The sequence below is a fragment of the Exophiala viscosa genome, assembly GCF_022695815.1.
Source record: "Exophiala viscosa unplaced genomic scaffold EDD37scaffold_2, whole genome shotgun sequence".
Taxonomy (NCBI): Eukaryota; Fungi; Ascomycota; class Eurotiomycetes; order Chaetothyriales; family Herpotrichiellaceae; genus Exophiala; species Exophiala viscosa.
The window spans coordinates 1,529,977-1,548,324 of record NW_026944354.1 but is presented as its reverse complement, the minus strand read 5'-3'; the positions used below and the strand labels follow the sequence as shown (position 1 = coordinate 1,548,324).

Sequence of the window (18,348 nt, the reverse complement as noted above, 5' to 3'; positions counted from 1 at the left end):
GACAAATGAGAAGAGGATGTGTCAGTAAGAGTTGCAGAATAAGCGGCAATGTCGAGCCGGTCAGGAGAGCTAAGAGGATCCAAGCGAATGAAGTCCACCAGATGGATGTGTTCCAGGAATTTGAGAGACTGAGGTCCAATGGATGGAGACGATGCAATGTAAAGTCCTTCCTGCTCCCAGACTGGATGTGATGCTGTTTGTCAAAATGGTAACAGTGTAACAGAGATGGTGAGGAAAAGAATGATGTGTGCGCAGGCAGCGCTCCTCCTTGGGCTGCAGCAGCGCTGATTGAAGCGAACGAGCCACCAATCAAGGTCCCGATTGTCTGCCCAAAGTGCCTTCAATCAAGCAGTATGTAAATAATCCTTTTTCTTCGTGGTTCTCTCCTGAAATCCAAGGGGCCTTGTACCCGTTTCCCAAGAATGTGCGTACCTGTGGACGACGACAAGGCAAGGAAGGGGGTCAAAGAGGGGGCCTCTGAGCCCAACGAGGGTCTTTCGTGCCGCGGGCCAAACAAACCCTAGGAGCGATTGCGTGGGATGAGCAAAGTATCTGCCGATCGTGTCAAGGGCGGGATGTTTTGTTAGATGGCTGACGAAAGGTGACTGTTGATCTTGCGAGGCGAGAAGGAACATGAGAAAGATGGACAGATGGACAGGGCCGGCGCGAGGCAACAATGGCAATTGCAGGATGCAGAGAAGGGTTTGCGATCATGAGTGGCCATGCTAACTGTCAGCTAAGCTGGACGGGCCTTGAGTCCCTTGACAGCGTGGCAGCCGTCTGTGGAGCCTAGAATATCTGAAGAAAGAGCCTACGACACTCCATACATGTACGAGTGTTGTACCGTGCTCCTGCTTGGTCAGGCTGACCCCCATTTGCCCTCCTTTGACGAGAGTGTCGGCACACGAGGACTTCCTGACATTGTCCAAGGCTCTTCTTTGTCCAACATAGTGTCTCCATCCTCAGTCATGAATGACAGTCGACAGGCTTGTGGTGTGTACCTCGAATGGGTCAGAGCAACATCAAGCGGGTGCTGAGGTATGGGGTGGTTCTGGCAGCCATTGGGAGTGTGTCGGCTTGGTCCTCCCGGTTACGCTAGACTCTTGTGATAGGCGGTTTGGGGACACCTAGCACGCGCCAAAGCGCCCGCAAACAGTACGCTCACTTGTTTGACAGGCCAGTCCGCTGGGTTTGGGCACCGCGACTGGCCGACGATTCCCACCAATCAGCGGGACCTTTGGGCAGCAATGATGCTGGCGTTTCATCCCACCTGCACTCATCCCTCTACTGTTCGAGTCATCCAGTGATCGGTTGGGCAGGTGTTAAATTTTCATCATTGCATGTGATGCATCATAATCGCTCTCAAGGCTAGTACAGCGCTCCCTTCAAAAGAGCGAAGGTATCCCGCTGGCTGGTCTGACAGCATGGCCTGATGTACAACAAAGTTCGAAGAATATATTGACAGCTTGAGAGCTTTTGAGATAGGCATTCGACGAAACGACACGCGATAAATTATTACCTCGGTAAGGTTCTCGGCAAGCCACGCTGGCCTATGGACACCGTTGTGGAGGAGTAGAGCCTCTATCGATGAAAGTGGAAAACGATGGTTCTTTTCGACAGCGAGAGCTGGCATCAACTGACTTCTGTAGCTCCCCTTGTTGTGTCACGACTTTCCTTGAACATGCGCCATATCTCCATCTGGGTGTCACAACATACCTCATGGCCACATCGGCGCAGTTGCTCTGCTTGGGGCCACAGGAGGACCGAGTTTGTGCGTGATCGATGTGTGTCAACGGTTTGATATTGACGCTATTCGAGGGCTACAATTTGGAACTTCCGCCAATGACTGCTTTGATCCTGAAGCCTGTTCGGGGATAATGCACTCGCACCTCTTTATCCTGGGGCTGAATGCTCACGACGACCTCATCCTCCGTCAATCCAAGGAGGCGACCCTTGTCGTGATGCTTGACACCTGAGTCAGTGGGATACACTTCTACTTCGGTTCCATGCTGCAAGCCCAAAGGGTCAGCACTATCGATCGTCAAGTCCTTTTCGGCGAAAGAAGCGTTGAGTACGCGTTGTGTAGCAGCACCCCCTTTCAGCGTGGCCGGTTTTGGTGCCTGCTTCTTAGCTTCATTGAGTGCCTTGTTGAACCTCGCTATCCAAGAGAACACCTTGGGATATTGCTTCTCAGAGATCAGCTCCCGTGGTAAGGCTCCCTTTAAACCGTTCAGCCAATCAAGCGTCCAGACAGCTGAGGTTCTGCATTAGCCTAGTCTATAGCCCGCATGCAGTGTACTTTCTGCCTACCTTCGATGTCTGCCAGAGTTGGCTTGTCTGTCTTCAAGACCCATGTCCGTCCATCTGCTAGCAGAGTCGTCTCTAGAAACTTGAAGGCATTCCTGATGTAAGCGAGTGCTTCGGGCCTGTTGGCGGCAATTTGCTCTTTACTCCATGACCGACCGGTGAGGTCTTCTCGGTCTTTGGTGAACTTCGGGTCATTAAGCAACGGCATGTCGGTTGGGATTAGCTGGGATGCTCGCGCGAATAAACCAGACTCAGTGGCCCAAACGTCGAGGAACCTCTCAATGGCTTTTTGTTCGCCTGACGAGGCACCAAGAGTGCCATCGGGGAAGAGCTCTTCCAGCTTGCGAAGAATAAGCCGACTATCGCAGTAGATGTCGCGGCCAACAGCCAACACAGGAATCCTTCTGTAGTTTATTCCCAGTGCATTAAGGTCGGGTCGAGGTAGGACCGGAGCTTGTTTCTGTATGATTTAGCGAGGCCAGGAAGAATAAACTGGTAAGCGTACACATTCTGCGTAGTCTATCCCTCGAAGACTAAGATACCACAGAACACGCCTGGCATATGGAGAGAAAGAGTAATGGTACAATACGATGCCATTATTTGGACCGTCCATGATGTTCTGCCAAGGTCCGAGACTGCTGTTGCAATCTATTTTGTTCGAGAGAGCGGCGTTGATTTGTCTCGCTCAACTTCGAGCTAGATGTTGAGGGACTTGATGTGCTTCTTTAAAGTCCATACCGGCTACACGCCGCCTGCCAGCACTGTGAAGTCGTCCCTGTGGAGGTTCGAGGTGACGTGCCTCGGCATCTCATTGCGGGGGGGGGGCCCCTAAAGTAAAACTGCTAGATAAAAAACACCAGCATCACTAGCGTCGCATCGAGAAGTCAACCATCGTTGTGTTGCTATTGCCGCCACTCTTCACTGTCGTCCTACTTGCAGTCTTCATGATTCGTAGACTCCTGGCAAGACTGACAAAAATGCATTTCTGCCATGACTGATCGTACAGCCAAAACCCCCCTTGCTGCAAGAAGCACGAAGAATCATGTCAAGTGACATCATGTTCTCCGCCGTATGACGCCGAGGACAATGAGCACACGATCGAACCACATTGCCCTGTAGAATAAATCTGTGTGGGATCTCAAGGGAAGTACTTCCGGCTCGAAAGCATCCTTTCATTTTGTCTCTTTTCAAGTCTGTTCATATCATTTGATCGAAAACAACCAGATCAATTCTCACCAATACAACAAACCTCACAATGGCTCAGTCCGGACCCAACAGCGGTGGTGACCTCTTTGACATGGCAAAGGACGGTACCAAGGTGCCCGAAGATGCTGCGGCACCCAGATACATCCCTTCAGTCCCTCGGCCAGACCAAATAGCTTCGGAGACAGACCCCAACAACCTGGGAGCCAGAAGTCTTGCGGATGCAGCTGGTGAAGGAGACATTCCCAGAGTAAGTGTAACCGTGTCGTAACAAGCAATCCCCTACTGACAAAACTCTATAGACCACGACCGACACTGCAAGCAACGATATAATTACGGGCACAGGAGACTCACTGCCCGGCACCGTCGACTCCAAACGGCTACACGCCGTTCCTGGTGGTGTCACCCAAGATCCGTTCGCGAAGGGCTCGACGAGAATGACAGCGCACAAGAAACAAGACACAGACTTTGAAAAGGGCGCGTCTGATGGACCTCAAGTTGAGCGAGCTCCTGGTCAGGAAGATTTGACTGATGAGCAAGCTATGGACAACCTTGAGCGGAAGGAATAATGTGCACTCAGGAGGAGAGTGACATGGTGGCCGAGCCTGTATTATAGTAAGATGATCGTGTGGGAGGGGTCAAAACGGAGTCCACAGATGTAAACAAACCCTGTACAAACATCTGTCGCCATACCTGTTGATCCTCGTTTTCCTCAACTGACATGGAGTTTGGTTCCTGGTGGCCAAACCTGATATAATCCCAACGAGACAGACTTCCGGACTCGTTCCATTGACCCAATTCTGCATCATCATCATGCTCAACTGCCTTCCGTCTCATCGCTTCATTCCGACTGCGGAAACATTGACCAAAGGTGAAAGTGCATACCAAACCCTAGCGGAACGGCCTTCCTCAAGAGGATGCCCGTCTCGTTGCGGAGCACAGCGCAACCGTCGCTGGTTGGCAGAAGCCTTTTGCGCCCATATCCGGCGTGCCAATCGCTCGGACCCTCTCCGCATTTTCTTATGGACTCGCGCCCTGCCACTGCGTTAACACATGCGACTTTTTGACTCGTAAGGGTAGTATATGAGTCTGAAGCTTTCTTTCTTTTTGTTGAAGCCCCAAGGACACGTACAGTGCAGTGACGTCCCGCCCAGCTGTCCTTTCCCTACTGTTGCTGCCGCCGCGTGGCCCACACCTCTACAAAGCACATACACTCTATACGCTCCCTCCCCGCACTCCTCTGAGATAAGATACGATCCGTCCAAAAAGCAAGACGAGATGAACACACTCCGTGCCTCCAGCGGGCTGCGCACGCTCACACGCCATGCACCGGCACGCTCCTTCAGACACACTGCGATCCGAACCCTGGCATCCTCCACCGAAAGCCGCCAACAAGGCGCCGCAGCAGCGCAGGCTTTCGAATCCTCACCGCCCAGCGAATCCTTCTTCCCCGATGAGCCCGTCGGTCCTCAAGTCGTCACGAAGATCCCAGGGCCCAAGAGCCAAAAAGCCATTGCCGAGCTCCACAAGGTCTTCGACACGCGCAGTCTGAACATGATGGCAAATTACCAACAGAGCTACGGCAACTACATAGCCGATCTAGACGGCAACGTGCTGCTCGACGTCTACGCGCAAATCGCCTCCATCCCCGTGGGCTACAGCAACCCGGCGCTCGTCCTAGCCGCTACATCTCCCGAGATGGTGTCGGCGCTGATCAACCGCCCCGCGCTAGGCAACTTCCCATCGCACGACTGGGCGGCCATCTTGGAGTCAGGTATTCTGAGGGTAGCCCCCAAGGGCATGAACCAGGTGTTCACAGGCATGTCGGGCTCCGACGCCAACGAAACCGCATACAAAGCCGCGTTCATGTGGAAGCGCCAGCAAGAGCGTGGTGGACCGAACGTGGACTTCAGCGAGGAGGACATTTCCAGCACCATGAACAACCAGAAGCCCGGCTCGCCCGACATGTCTATCATGTCATTCCGCACCGGCTTCCACGGCCGTCTGTTCGGGTCGCTGTCCACCACCCGCAGCAAGCCCATCCACAAGATCGACATTCCGGCATTTGACTGGCCTCAAGCGCCTTTCCCAGCCCTCAAGTACCCACTTGAAGAACATGTCAAGGAGAACGAGGCAGAGGAGAAGAGATGTCTGGAGGAAGCAGAGAATATCATTAAAAACTACCACAACCCCGTGGCAGCCGTTGTTATTGAGCCTATCCAATCCGAGGGTGGTGACAACCATGCCAGTCCAGCCTTTTTCCAGGGTCTGCGCGAGATCACCCGTCGCAACAACGTCCTCTTGATCGTTGATGAGGTCCAAACTGGCGTCGGTGCAACCGGTAAATTCTGGGCCCACGACCACTGGAACTTGCAGGATCCTCCCGACATGGTCACATTCTCCAAGAAGGCACAAACAGCCGGTTACTACTTCGGCAACCCTGAGCTCCGGCCCAACAAGCCATACCGCCAGTTCAACACATGGATGGGCGATCCAGCTCGCGCCCTTCTCTTCCGTGCAATCATCAGCGAAATTGAGAGATTGAACTTGGTCGAAAACACAGCTGCTGTGGGTGACTATCTCTTCCAGGGGATTGAGAGCCTGTCCACGAAATATCCTGGACAATTCCAGAACCTCCGAGGCAAAGGTCAAGGAACCTTCATTGCCTTTGACAACCCCAAGCGCGATGAGTTCTTGCTCAAGGCCAAGACTTTGGGAATCAACATTGGTGGCAGTGGTGCCTCTGCAGTCCGACTACGGCCCATGCTGATCTTCCAGAAACATCATGCTGATATCCTGCTCGATGCGCTCGAGAAATTGGCCAAGTCTTTGTAGGTGATGGTACTTTTGGTGGGACTGGATGCAGTGTGCTTGCTGCGGCCTGGAGATGGTTGGGCGTAAATATGATTTCCAAAAAGTAGCAGTTTTTCCAATGGTGAATATTGCATGGCCATGCGCGGGCCGATCTGATGGCTGAATGCAGCGGTAATCGCTGTGGTAAAGATGTATTCCCAGGTGTCTGTGGGCAATGCCAATACCCCTTTCGACCTCGTTGTCATCACTCTGGAGCAGATTGTGAAGTAATATGTTCGGTTGCCATGGGAGCATTTATTGGACGCTTCAGCCATTGAAAACTCTGCGTTTTCCTTCTGAACGTGAGTCGGGCCTTTGCGAAAGACCATCTGCGCTGGCTCATTTCCTTTTCATATCGCGTGAATTCCGCTTTCGATCCTTTTTGGCCGGAGAATCGCGTCTGCCACCCTATGCTGCAGCTTCGTCCTCGATGGATGTACCGTCTCTGGGGACGTATCTAATTCCCTGATCTTCCATACCATCAATGATCTCTTGCGGCAATTGACCAACAACCTTGACTGCATATATTCCTGGCACGTAATTTGACAATCTTTGCCATTTGGCCACCCAGGATGTTTTGGGGTCTGCTAGAGTGACCATGCCTTCGAAAACTTGTGACGTGCATTCTTGGATCGCGTCTTGGGAGTTTTTGAGGGCGAGAATCTCTTCGCAATTAGGACAGCCATTTCGCAAAAAGTCCTGTTCAATGTTAGTTGACAGCGTAAGTTATTGCGCGGAGCCACAAAGAGACGTACGTTGCCAGTCTGGACGATGGAACAGACCATGCAGGCTCGGGTGCGACCTGATCGATTGGCCATGATACCTGATGAGGTTGAAAGATACGAGTAGAAGTTTGAAGAAAGGAAGCTCGATACCAGGACGCAGAAAGAGTTCGACAGAAGTGGATTTGCTGGGTCTAGATGTGTCTCAGGATCAATCAGCGTCTGAAGGCAGAGGTAACGACGATGGAGTCGGATGCGATGCTGCAAGGTGACACAGAGAGGAGAGCGCAGTCGAATTGAGGAGTGGTAGTGGTTCGTGTTCTGGCATCTGGGCAAAATGCGACAATTAAGGTTTCGGAAGATCTGCGTTAGCGTGAGATCCGCCCCGGGACTTTAGGCGTTGCCAGCTTCCAACAGGCGGAAGTCATAGGCGGGCGTGGTGCCCTCCAGGCTCACAGGCCACACAACAGAGCCTCCCACACTCGAAAAGTGGTCCCTAAAGTCGAGAACTTTCGGCGGCAAAAAGCAACTAAGGCAAGTGAACACTCGACCAACTCACCTCATTTTGTTTTCTAAAGAGCTTCGGAATGTCTCGATAGCACACCTCGTACTTCTTGTGTGCATAACATCTCCTCACATATCCTCTGGTGGATCTCCAGTCGCCTCCATTAGGCCATGACTTCAACTGAAGACCGGGCTGCGGCAACAGCCCTCAAGGTCAAGGGCAACGAAGCATTTGCTCACCATGACTGGCCGGCTGCGATCGACTTCTACACAAAAGCAATAGAGAAATACGATGCTGACCCGACTTTCTTTTCCAATCGAGCCCAGGCCAACATCAAGCTTGAGGCCTATGGCTACGCCATCGCAGACGCCAGCAAGGCCATCGAACTCGACAAGGACTTTATCAAGGTAGGTGTAGCTACTGGCCTTTCTGGATACATGCTCTGACACTTAATTTGCAGGCGTACTGGAGACGTGCGATTGCAAACACTGCGATTCTGAATTCTCAAAATGCCCTACGAGACTTCAAAACAGTCGTCAGGAAAGAACCGAACAACAGGGACGCAAAATTGAAATTGGCAGAATGTGAAAAGATGGTCAAGAAGATACAGTTCCTCAAGGCGATCGAAGTTGCAGAACCTCCCTCGGCATTCGAAGGTCTTGACATAGACTCGATGCAGGTCGAAGATACATATGATGGTGTACGGTTAAAAGATGAGATGACGCAAGAGTTCATTGATGATATGATAGAACGGTTCAAGAACGGAAAGACGATACACAAGAAATATGTGTTCCAGATCATCAAAGCAGTAAGGGATATTGTGTACAACGAGCCGACTATGGTGGACGTGGATGTTGCATCAGACAAGAAGTTGACAGTATGTGGTGATACACATGGACAGTACTTCGACTTGCTGGAAATCTTCCGACTCAATGGATATCCCACCGAAAAGCACGGATATCTGTTCAACGGGGACTTCGTCGATCGCGGCTCGTGGTCGTGTGAAATTGCGCTGCTGTTGTACGCCTACAAGTGGTTACGACCGTCATATTTCTTCCTCAACCGAGGCAATCACGAGACTGATGACATGAACCGAGTTTACGGTTTCGAAGGAGAATGCAAGGCCAAGTACAACGAGAAGACCTTCAAGCTGTTTTCCGAGTCGTTTTCGGCACTGCCTTTGGCAACGCTTGTTGGAAAAAAGTATCTTACTTTGCACGGCGGCTTATTCTCGGACGACAAAATCACTCTCGATGATATTCGCAAACTCGACAGACACAGTCAACGTCAACCAGGTCAGCAAGGGTTGATGATGGAGATGCTCTGGACCGATCCCCAAACACAACCTGGAAGAGGACCCAGTAAACGAGGAGTTGGTTTGCAATTTGGACCAGATGTAACTAAGAGGTTCTGCGACAACAATGGACTGGAAGCTGTTATCCGAAGTCACGAGGTGAGAATGGATGGTTATGAAGTGGAGCATGACGGCAAATGCATTACTGGTGAGTTGATCAAGAATACCTCTTGGCTAGAAGTGACTAACATGTTCTTCAGTATTCTCAGCACCAAAATACTGCGACAGTACCGAAAACAAGGGCGCATACATCAACATTGGGCCAGAGTTGAAACTCGAATACCATCAATTTGAGGCAGTGCCACACCCTGATATTAAGCCTATGGTAAGTCGGCAGAACGGATCGAGATAACAACATCGCTGACATGACCACCAGGCTTACGCACAAAATTCGTTAATGTCAATGATGTGATGAGGGAATACTCACGGAGAACCTCAATGTACTCAACCACAGCCGACATGATTGGAGAATGATTAGCTACATGAAGCGATGGTGTTGGATTGCTATGGGGGAACATGGCGGACTGTCGATCTAACTAGACTTGTCAAAGTACTAGGCTTCATGGCGATTCGATATACCGCAGAACTCGTCACATACAGCATTGGGTGTCTAATGTCTAAATTCTGTAACTGAGAATGCAAGCATCAAGGCGATCCAGAATCAACGAACCATACCTAGGTACATGTGTACGTGAGATCAGCCATGTGCTGGAATGGCCGACGAGGCTAGATCAAAGAATGACTTCGCACTCTCCTCCAAGTATTGGGCAGGCTGAATGTGTAGCAGCGATCAAATTTCCCCCTTTGCCTGCCTATGGATTGGTGCATTGACAATTGGAACCTACGTATAACCTGTATGAGCTTCTTGCGTATGTTTGACTATTATAGAAATTAACAGGGGGCCAGCCTTGCGCAGCCTTGCAATCTCACGATGGATATACTCCGTTATTCCCTCGGCAATTCTTTTCCTACCGAAAACGCCCGACACACGGCATCATCTCGACCTACTGTCAAAGACTTTTTGTACGCTCCGGCATTGGTCTTGACGTGATCTACAGGCTATTTACCGCGGACTGTAAGCCTTGTTGGGGCGAGGTATCCCTAATTTAGCATCCCACCAGTTTCACCGGAGTTTGTAAACAAACTATAACAATGGCGTCCGCACGTTTTGGCCTCGTCACAAACGTGACAAAGCCTCTTTTCACAATACTACCTAGGTCTTCAACAGCTATTTCAACCAGAGTCATCGACCGCCATGGCCACAGAAGCACCTCTCGTCCCGCGCCACGCCAGATGGTCGCTCCCAGCCGACTACCAGTCCACAAATGAAGCTCCCCAGACACTCACCCGGACTCACTCCAAGTCGATATCTAGGACCGATGTGTCGATCCCAGAATTACCTCTATTCGTCGCGGCGAGGTCCCATGCTCTAGCAGAGCCTGAGAAAGCCGCTGTCATCGACAGGACCAGAAACCAGAGCTTCACTTATTTAGAGCTGCTGAACGATGTGGCGTCATTCAAAGCACAGATCGAGCAGTATCTGCCTTCGAGCCAGACCGAGGAACCCAGAGTAGCGTTCCTGACGCCCTCAGGGTACGACTATGTGGTCATACAATGGGCGATTTGGGCCGCTGGAGCTATCTCAGTTCCTCTATGCACATCTCACCCCCTCCCAGAACTGCAATATACCATCTCCGACTCCGACCCATCTCTAATCATTCTACACCCATCATTCTCCAGACTTGAAGCAGGTCTACGGGAACAAGCCCCCACCATACCTCTAATCACTATTACACCATTCTCCCAGACACCAAGCCACACAACAACCCTACCTAGATTCACCACAGGATTCCCTCTATCGCGAGGAGCACTCATCATCTACACATCCGGCACAACCTCCCGGCCTAAGGGCTGTGTGACCACCCACGAAACCATCACTTTCCAAGCACAATGTCTCGTCGAGGCCTGGAAATACGGCCGAAACGACCACCTCATCCACGTTTTACCATTACACCACATCCACGGCATTATCAACGGATTGACGGCAACGCTGCTGTCTGGCGGTACGGTGGAAATGCACGCCAAATTCGACGCGAAGACGGTGTGGGACCGATGGACTGAGAGGGGCTCGACCATGTTCATGGCCGTGCCGACCGTATACTCGAGGCTGATCGACTATTTTGACAGTAGTATCCGCGGTACGGACTCCGAGTCCGCGGCAAGACAAGGTGCCAATGCGCTACGACTTGTCGTCAGTGGTTCAGCGGCCCTACCTGTTTCAGTCAAGCAGAAATTCGACCAGATCACGGGCCACGTGTTGCTGGAGCGGTACGGCATGACGGAGATCGGGATGGGTTTGAGTTGTGGATTGGAAAGGGAGAAGCGCATCGATGGGAGTGTTGGGTGGCCTTTGCCTGGTGTGCAGGTGCGGCTGACGGATCCTGAGACTTCTGGTGTCATTACGACAAGTGGTGATGAGCTCTCGGGAAACATCGAGATCAAGGGTCCGAGCTTGTTGGCTGAGTACTTCCGCCAGCCTAAGGCTACGGCTGAAGCGTTTACTCAGGATGGCTGGTTCAAGACTGGGGATGTTGCGAAACGAGATGCGAGTGGTGCGTATTTCATTCAGGGCCGTGAAAGCGTCGATATCATCAAGTCGGGCGGATATAAGATCTCGGCGCTGGAGGTGGAGAGGAAGATATTGGGGAATGTCGTCTTGGGAGATGTGGTGAGAGAGGTTGTCGTTGTTGGTGTGGCTGATGCGGAGTGGGGACAGCGAGTTGCTGCGATCGTCACATTGAGAAATCAGGGACACGAGATCGATCTAAAGACGTTCCGCGCACCTTTGAAGGAGGATATGGCACCCTACAAGATTCCTTCGATCTTGAAGGTGGTGGATGCGATTGAGCGGAATGCTATGGGGAAGGTCAACAAGAAGCAGATCCTCAAACAGTACTTTGCATGATTGGGCTCGAAGGGCTTCAACCTGGTCATTCCGCCAGAGCGGGCGTCGGGAGCCGAAGGATGGTATGGCGATTTACTTCCACGCCGACGGCCAATGGAAAATGGAAAAGGCGCGGTGTGTTCTGGCTCGGCTTCCTCGTATTGGTGGTGTTTTTGATGGTTAAAACATGAGCGAATCTATGTACCTACGGTCTGGACAACTAGATCTCTATGTTGTGTGCCCAGAGCTGACATGTCTATATCATTATTATCATTATTGTGTATTCCTGGTGAGCAGGCTTCTTTGAGGCCCATGGCCCTCGACTTCCGCTTGAGACCTCGTCCCTCCCGTCATGGACTATCGCACAAAAACATCCTAGCCTTATTTTGGCGTCATCAGTCTCGAAGCACATGACGCATTGCGTCGGCGTATCCAAGGCGATGGATATGTTGCACGCCAGATGGGCTGCATCTCCTGAAGCACCTCAGCCTCGTCCGCGCCGGCCGTGCATTTCCGGGCGGCTTGACCCACTCGACTTTCGGGTATAAATCTACCACCGGGAACGTAAATCTTCCCAACATTTTTTGCCTTGGTGCTGCAATTTCGGACCCCGACCTTGCATCTCGGATACGTACGTCGGAACCAGATGGAGCCCAGATCCTGTCGGGTCCGTGAAGTTGATATGCAGCGGTGAGCGTTCTGGCTCGCTGACTCGACTATGAGTCCGGTGATCGTGCGAGCCTTGTCACGGTCGCATGACTTTATCCAGGAATCGGAACTCAGCAGCCACGTCTTCTTCTTTCCATGGACATGGTAACTTTAGTTGCTGCGCCAAGTCTTCGGTGAGCTGAACAGAAGCTCGGATTATTTCGTTGCCAGCCCCTAGGTTCAAAGAGCCGAAGAAGTGACTATTCCAATGAGTCAGTCGGGCCCCGATGCGGGATTTCAAGGTGATGAAGTCGGGCGTCACTCACCCTTTGGCTTGTGGTCCGCACCCGTCAGCAAGACAGCAGATAAATTCAAGGAGTCCGGTCTCCAGGCCACTGATGATGCTGTGCTCACTGAGCAGTTCGCCGTAGATACAATTGATGGCGAAATGGGTTAGGTCGCCGCCGGAGGTGGTGTCCATTGTAGCCAACACTCTCGAAGTGTGCTTCTGGTAGATTTGGCGGAAGAACGCCATGCCGCGATCGTACTTTGCGGATGCATCCAGGTCAGAGCGGAGTGATGTGTCGGATGAGAAGATCGTGGAGATTGAAGGGTGGGTTGTGTCGATGGCGGTCTTGAGGGCGAAGAGGGCATTTATTGCCTTGCGAACGTTAGCTGGGAAAGTGTGATGGTGGGGAGATGTAATGAGGTATCTGGGTAAGAGCGCGCTCACGACTCACCCTGGGGAAGCCAACAAGTGTGCTGGCTTTGAGACAAGCCTCGCGAATTCGTCTTGCGGTCGCGAGAAGTTCATCGTCACTCGCATTGATTTCAAGACAGCTGGCCAGATATGTCCACAAATCGCCCACGAGCTTCTCCTTGTGGAATGATAGGAGGACAGCTGTCGTTAAGATGTACCACAATGGTGACTGTGCTGAAGTGTTTGATGGCGTGCCGGTTGTAGAGAATAGATCTTGGAAGTGTAAGAAGTCGAGTGGTACCTTGCGTGTAAGTGTGCTGGTCGACTCTGTTTGCGAGGTCGTGGAAGCGGTGGTGGCACTTGTGGCTGATGATACAGTGGAAGATGGCGTCTGAGCGCCGCTTGAGGGTGCCGTGTCCATAATAGGTAGGATGGATATTTTAATGTACCTGGAACGGTTATGTCGGGTCCGTCAGGTCTCGAAAGGTATGAGATATCCGTAATATGGGCGATGTGCAGATGTTGGTAGTTGCTGATTCAGCAGCTCAACCCGGGGCAAGTACAATAGGATCGAGAAAGCGCAAAACCGAAATATCGGACTTTTATTCTGTGCTATCGTACTGGACCATGCATCGATGTTTGTATCACGAGGCTGAAGCGTCTCGGTCACAAAAGTGGAGCCGTAGTAACAAGGGTAGACTCGGAGGAAATCGTACCTTATCAAGCACTCGGTCAACTCCCGGGGCTGCTTACTTGAGTCTGATCGAGAACATTGCCTCATGTGAGGGCATAGCAATATACTTCGGCCTCCGCTGTAGCTAATGCTAGGTCAGGGTCACGATAGTCCTTCATTCGGAGCCAATGGCGCTCGGCCTCACCCAGGTCCAACCGATGGCACGATTCAGGAAGTCTTTTTTAGGCGTTGGCTTCAGACAAGATTTATCATTCGCATTTTGTAAGTACGGATATGCGCTGCGGAAAAGCGAAGACACATATCCAGACTTCAACTCATCGAGCGATGACACTCTTTCCCCCTCGTAAGTCACAGCGAATCAATTTTCCACTTTTGACAGGAGGTTGCTCAATTACCTTTTCAAACACGAAACCCCCAGGTGATGAACCCCGCCCTCGATCCTGGAGCACGCGACCTATCGAGGCATGGGTCGTTGCCAACATTACTTCAGACATGTCCTTCATGACCTTTGAGGGACCTTTCTGACTCTCCCGCGCCAAAATCGTCTTGTGAAGAACAACATAATCGTTCCAGCCTACCACACAGATGGCCTCTAAGCAGGGTACACCACCATCAGCTGTTCCAACGGACACGAACCACCGCCGTTCTAGCAGCGGTATTTCTGACGACGTTGCCAAATCCGCTCATGACTTCATGGCTGTCACAATTCGGCGCTCTAGCAGTGGTATATCTGACGATGCCGCCACCGCAGCGCGCAATTTCATGCGAAGTGTCAAGGGCACAGGCCCCGGCTTGAATGACGACCTTACTGAGAAAGCTCACAAGTTCATGGATGGGCCAGCCACTCACTGCGAAAGCCACAGCAAATATTTGCCAGATGTCACCGTACCCGGAGTGACCGACCAAATTGCTGAAGAGGCGCTCGAATTTGTGGACAATGCTGAAAAGTTGGAAAAGGTCTGAAGTTGCTCGCTGCAAAAGGGATCCATCTGGGATCGCGCCGGAGAAGAATGTACAGTCCATAGGTTTGGCTGTTATTGCAATGGAACAACAGTCAATTGCGAGGCATGGAGATGATAGGAAAAACCGACATTGCGGTCTTTATGTTCTTGTTACCGCGTACATCAAGTTGTCAACAACGACCATGTACGTAGGGATTGCCATTGACGAACAATGTCCCGTCGAACCCATCATGTTGGTGTAAGTCGTTATTCGCGTAGGAAAGGATCAGTTTCAAAATTGAAACTCGCCAGACACATTGTTGTGAGCTTATCACGTGACCATGACGCAGCATGTCCCTCGACACCCAAACCACGGCTGCGTGTCGACTTTCTGGGTTTTCACATCGCGACTGTCTGCATCATGGTGTGTTCGCCGAGTATGATGCGCTGAACTCACTTTCCACAGCGCGCAATGGCGCTGGATCTTGACGAAGGATACGTGGCACGTGGCCTCACTCAAGGCGACGTCGAGACTACGCTGCCCATCTTCAATGTTGAACGAGTTCAGTTGCAGTTCAACATCGCCTCGGATTTCGTGGCGGGCCAAGTTGCCAACAATGTCCTGATCCTTGCTCTCGCTACTGGTCGGATCCTTCGTATAGACCTAGAAAGTCCCTCAGATATCGACGGTAGATACTACCCTGGGTACAACAATTCATGGTTACTGACTTCTTGTCGCGATAGATGTCGACCTTCCAAAGAAGATCAGTGAGGTCGGCCTCATACGACGCATGTTCCTCGACCCCTCCGCATCCCACCTCATTATCAGCACCACCTTGGGAGAGAATTTCTACCTCCATAGCCAGTCAAAACAGCCGAAAGCTCTGTCAAGATTAAAAGGAGTATTAATCGAAGCCATTGCTTGGAATCCTTCTCAGCCTACTGCCTCTACACGCGAGATCCTTGTCGGTGCTACAGACGGAAATGTGTACGAGATATACATTGAGCCAGCATCGGAATTCTATCGGAGGGAGGAAAGGTACTCTGCCAATGTCTGGAAGATACCTGATGGCGCAGTAACGGGCCTCTGGGCCGAGACTATCGAGGGAAAGTCGGACTTACGAAGAGTGATTGTGGCATCTCACTCTAGACTATGCCATTGGATTGGTAAGACCGGTGGAAAAGGAAAAGAAGGCTCCGCCTCGATATATGCCGATCTGTTCTCGAAAGAAGCACCTATCACGTACGATACGACCGGTGCTTCCTCCACCGCACCCTCGTCCTTTTCAGTATCGCCAGAATCAGATGATCCGGGGACCGACTCTGAAAGAAGTTTTGCTTGGCTATATTCTCAAGGCGTGCTTACAGGGAAGCTCTCAACGTCGCCAACAACCTCCAATCTCGGAACCAAGATTTTCAGCGAGACCAAATTACACCCTCGATCAGTGTTTCCAGAAACTATGTCCGCTAGAGGCGGACGCAAACTCATTCAGGACCCCGTTGCATCCACCATTTTGTCGCAATGGCACGTTTTAGCTCTTGCGGAAGGTAGAGTTGTCGCAGTCAATCGGCTTGACGGCAGTGTCGTATATGACCAAGTGGTGCTGGAACCTGGGCAGAGTGCTCTTGGGCTAGTCTCGGACCAGAAGAAGAATACTTACTGGCTTTTCACCACTCAGGAAATATTTGAGGTGACAGCTACCGATGAAGAACGAGACATCTGGAAGATCATGCTCCAGAACCAAGACTACGATGCTGCTTTGCGGTATGCCAAAGGATCTACACAAAAAGATTCTGTTGCGACCGCCTCGGGCGACTATCTCTCGAATAAAGGCCAGTACATGGACGCAGCAAGCGTATGGGGCAAAAGTAGCAAAGCCTTCGAGGAGGTGTGCCTGTCATTGATCGACAACGGACAGGAAGACGCGCTGAGAAGGTATCTCATGACAAAGTTGGGCGTGTACAAGAAGTCGTCGACGATGCAACGGGTCATGATTGCGACATGGCTCATCCAAATATTCATGGCCAAGTTGAACTCCTTGGACGACATGGTGGCTACCAAAGCAGAACTCCTGGAGAATACCGATGCCGGCGGCGCAAAACGTGATCTGGACCAAACCCGGGCTGACTATCAAGACTTTGTGACCAAGTACAAATCTGATCTGGACGCGAAAACGGTGTACGAGGTGATCTCAAGCCATGACCGAGAAGAGGAACTCTTATTCTTCGCCAATACCATCACCGATTATGACTACGTCCTGTCATACTGGGTGCAGCGAGAAAAGTGGAATGAAGCACTTTCCGTGTTGAACAAGCAAAGCAATCCGGAGACATTCTATCGATACAGCAACGTACTCATGACACACGTACCGACTGGCTTTGTGGAGATTCTCATGCGACGAAGCAGTATTGATGCACAAAAAATGATTCCAGCGCTGCTCACCTATAACGAAACAGCCAATGTTCCCTTGGCCCAGAACCAAGCAGTCCGGTACTTGAACTTTGTGGTGACGAGCAATTTCGAGGTGCCAGCCTCGGTGCATAACGCACTTATCTCAATCATGGCCTCTCATCAATCTCCCTCAGAAAGTGCGTTGTTGGGCTACCTCGAAACCCAGCCTTCTCCTCCGTTGTATGACGCAGATTTCGCACTGAGGCTTTGCATTCAGCACGATCGAGTACAGTCCTGCGTGCACATCTACAGCGCGATGGGGCAATACCAGCAAGCAGTCGAACTCGCTCTGCAACATGATGATATTGATCTGGCAGCCATTGTCGCGGATCGTCTTGAAGGCAATGACAGACTACGAAAGAAACTGTGGTTACTGATTGCCGAGAAGAAAATCAAAGAGGCTGCGTCTATTAAAGAAGCCATCAATTTCCTCAAGCGATGCGAACTGCTGAAGATTGAAGATCTGATTCCGTTGTTCCCGGATTTTGTGGTCATTGACGACTTCAAAGAAGAAATCTGTGAAGCCTTGGAAGAATACTCTCGACACATTGACAGCCTCAAGCAGGAAATGGATCTGTCGCAACATACCGCCGAACAGATCAAGGCGGAGATAGCGGCACTGGACCGTCGGTATGCCATCGTGGAGGCTGGGGAACGATGCTGGATTTGCACGTTACCGGTCCTGAGTCGACAATTCTTTGTGTTCCCATGTCAACATGCCTTTCACAGTGACTGTTTGGGCAAGAGAATACTGGAAAATTGTGGGTCTAGTAAACGCAAGCGGATCAAGGACCTACAAACCGAGGTCAACCAAGGATTGAGTATTGGCCCACAGCGCCAGAAGCTCGTGCAGGAATTGGATGGTTTGGTGGCTGAGCAGTGCGTTCTCTGTGGAGATCTGGGCATCAAACAAATCGACGAACCATTCGTCCATGCCGGCGACGACACCGAAGCATGGGCTATATAGCGGCGTCTAGTATGGTTGACAAAGCAAACTTAAGGTTTGACTCATTCACCTCGACCAA

At 51.3% G+C, this 18,348-nt stretch overlaps 9 protein-coding genes across 9 annotated transcripts; 6 read left to right on the top strand and 3 right to left on the bottom strand.

The window, feature by feature from the left end:
* Positions 1-1,684: 1,684 nt before the first annotated feature.
* On the bottom strand, positions 1,685-3,084 carry EDD37DRAFT_251309 (glutathione S-transferase). The gene is made up of 3 exons (XM_062810685.1): positions 2,813-3,084; positions 2,311-2,767; positions 1,685-2,254 (listed from the first exon to the last, which is right to left on the bottom strand). The coding sequence occupies exons 1-3, from the start codon at positions 2,918-2,920 to the stop codon at positions 1,821-1,823; spliced, it is 999 nt and encodes a 332-aa protein (XP_062673016.1). The 5' UTR covers positions 2,921-3,084; the 3' UTR covers positions 1,685-1,820.
* Positions 3,085-3,278: 194 nt separating this feature from the next.
* On the top strand, positions 3,279-4,342 carry EDD37DRAFT_621434 (uncharacterized protein). Its single transcript, XM_062816000.1, has 2 exons — positions 3,279-3,760; positions 3,813-4,342. Exons 1-2 carry the CDS (start codon positions 3,563-3,565, stop codon positions 4,077-4,079), a joined length of 465 nt encoding a protein of 154 aa, XP_062673015.1. The 5' UTR covers positions 3,279-3,562; the 3' UTR covers positions 4,080-4,342.
* Positions 4,343-4,788: 446 nt separating this feature from the next.
* EDD37DRAFT_646815 (4-aminobutyrate aminotransferase) lies at positions 4,789-6,345 on the top strand (the record flags this gene model as incomplete). The annotated part of the gene is made up of 1 exon (XM_062817781.1): positions 4,789-6,345. One exon carries the CDS (start codon positions 4,789-4,791, stop codon positions 6,343-6,345), a length of 1,557 nt encoding a protein of 518 aa, XP_062673014.1.
* A 426-nt stretch (positions 6,346-6,771) lies between these two features.
* On the bottom strand, positions 6,772-7,181 carry EDD37DRAFT_646814 (Spt4/RpoE2 zinc finger-domain-containing protein; the record flags this gene model as incomplete). Its single annotated transcript, XM_062817780.1, has 2 exons — positions 6,772-7,062; positions 7,119-7,181. The coding sequence occupies 2 exons, from the start codon at positions 7,179-7,181 to the stop codon at positions 6,772-6,774; spliced, it is 354 nt and encodes a 117-aa protein (XP_062673013.1).
* A 380-nt stretch (positions 7,182-7,561) lies between these two features.
* EDD37DRAFT_251019 (protein phosphatase 5) lies at positions 7,562-9,468 on the top strand. The gene is made up of 4 exons (XM_062810681.1): positions 7,562-7,997; positions 8,051-9,092; positions 9,145-9,269; positions 9,321-9,468. Exons 1-4 carry the CDS (start codon positions 7,761-7,763, stop codon positions 9,354-9,356), a joined length of 1,440 nt encoding a protein of 479 aa, XP_062673012.1. The 5' UTR covers positions 7,562-7,760; the 3' UTR covers positions 9,357-9,468.
* Positions 9,469-9,828: 360 nt separating this feature from the next.
* EDD37DRAFT_251000 (uncharacterized protein) lies at positions 9,829-12,096 on the top strand. The gene has a single exon (XM_062810680.1). The coding sequence runs from the start codon at positions 10,200-10,202 to the stop codon at positions 11,907-11,909; it is 1,710 nt and encodes a 569-aa protein (XP_062673011.1). The 5' UTR covers positions 9,829-10,199; the 3' UTR covers positions 11,910-12,096.
* A 455-nt stretch (positions 12,097-12,551) lies between these two features.
* On the bottom strand, positions 12,552-13,827 carry EDD37DRAFT_251041 (uncharacterized protein). Its single transcript, XM_062810683.1, has 3 exons — positions 13,277-13,827; positions 12,863-13,197; positions 12,552-12,796 (listed from the first exon to the last, which is right to left on the bottom strand). The coding sequence occupies exons 1-3, from the start codon at positions 13,655-13,657 to the stop codon at positions 12,634-12,636; spliced, it is 879 nt and encodes a 292-aa protein (XP_062673010.1). The 5' UTR covers positions 13,658-13,827; the 3' UTR covers positions 12,552-12,633.
* Positions 13,828-14,396: 569 nt separating this feature from the next.
* Positions 14,397-14,998, top strand: EDD37DRAFT_251122 (uncharacterized protein). Its single transcript, XM_062810684.1, has one exon. The coding sequence runs from the start codon at positions 14,516-14,518 to the stop codon at positions 14,891-14,893; it is 378 nt and encodes a 125-aa protein (XP_062673009.1). The 5' UTR covers positions 14,397-14,515; the 3' UTR covers positions 14,894-14,998.
* A 345-nt stretch (positions 14,999-15,343) lies between these two features.
* On the top strand, positions 15,344-18,290 carry EDD37DRAFT_559809 (Pep3/Vps18/deep orange family-domain-containing protein; the record flags this gene model as incomplete). The annotated part of the gene is made up of 2 exons (XM_062813817.1): positions 15,344-15,560; positions 15,616-18,290. The coding sequence occupies 2 exons, from the start codon at positions 15,344-15,346 to the stop codon at positions 18,288-18,290; spliced, it is 2,892 nt and encodes a 963-aa protein (XP_062673008.1).
* Between the last annotated feature and the right edge of the window lie 58 nt (positions 18,291-18,348).

What these genes read in the sequence shown, in the direction of transcription:
- EDD37DRAFT_251309 (XM_062810685.1), bottom strand. Translation starts at nt 2,920, where the DNA reads ATGGACGGTCCAAATAATGGCATCGTATTGTACCATTACTCTTTCTCT. An exon ending in GGATAGACTACGCAGAATGT is followed by an intron (nt 2,768 to 2,812) that starts GTACGCTTACCA and finishes TAAATCATACAG; the next exon opens with AAACAAGCTCCGGTCCTACC. An exon ending in AACTCTGGCAGACATCGAAG is followed by an intron (nt 2,255 to 2,310) that starts GTAGGCAGAAAG and finishes GCAGAACCTCAG; the next exon opens with CTGTCTGGACGCTTGATTGG.
- EDD37DRAFT_621434 (XM_062816000.1), top strand. Translation starts at nt 3,563, where the DNA reads ATGGCTCAGTCCGGACCCAACAGCGGTGGTGACCTCTTTGACATGGCA. An exon ending in GTGAAGGAGACATTCCCAGA is followed by an intron (nt 3,761 to 3,812) that starts GTAAGTGTAACC and finishes AAAACTCTATAG; the next exon opens with ACCACGACCGACACTGCAAG.
- EDD37DRAFT_251019 (XM_062810681.1), top strand. Translation starts at nt 7,761, where the DNA reads ATGACTTCAACTGAAGACCGGGCTGCGGCAACAGCCCTCAAGGTCAAG. An exon ending in TCGACAAGGACTTTATCAAG is followed by an intron (nt 7,998 to 8,050) that starts GTAGGTGTAGCT and finishes CTTAATTTGCAG; the next exon opens with GCGTACTGGAGACGTGCGAT. An exon ending in TGACGGCAAATGCATTACTG is followed by an intron (nt 9,093 to 9,144) that starts GTGAGTTGATCA and finishes CATGTTCTTCAG; the next exon opens with TATTCTCAGCACCAAAATAC.
- EDD37DRAFT_251000 (XM_062810680.1), top strand. Translation starts at nt 10,200, where the DNA reads ATGGCCACAGAAGCACCTCTCGTCCCGCGCCACGCCAGATGGTCGCTC.
- EDD37DRAFT_251041 (XM_062810683.1), bottom strand. Translation starts at nt 13,657, where the DNA reads ATGGACACGGCACCCTCAAGCGGCGCTCAGACGCCATCTTCCACTGTA. An exon ending in CACTTGTTGGCTTCCCCAGG is followed by an intron (nt 13,198 to 13,276) that starts GTGAGTCGTGAG and finishes AACGTTCGCAAG; the next exon opens with GCAATAAATGCCCTCTTCGC. An exon ending in TGCGGACCACAAGCCAAAGG is followed by an intron (nt 12,797 to 12,862) that starts GTGAGTGACGCC and finishes TCATTGGAATAG; the next exon opens with TCACTTCTTCGGCTCTTTGA.
- EDD37DRAFT_251122 (XM_062810684.1), top strand. Translation starts at nt 14,516, where the DNA reads ATGGCCTCTAAGCAGGGTACACCACCATCAGCTGTTCCAACGGACACG.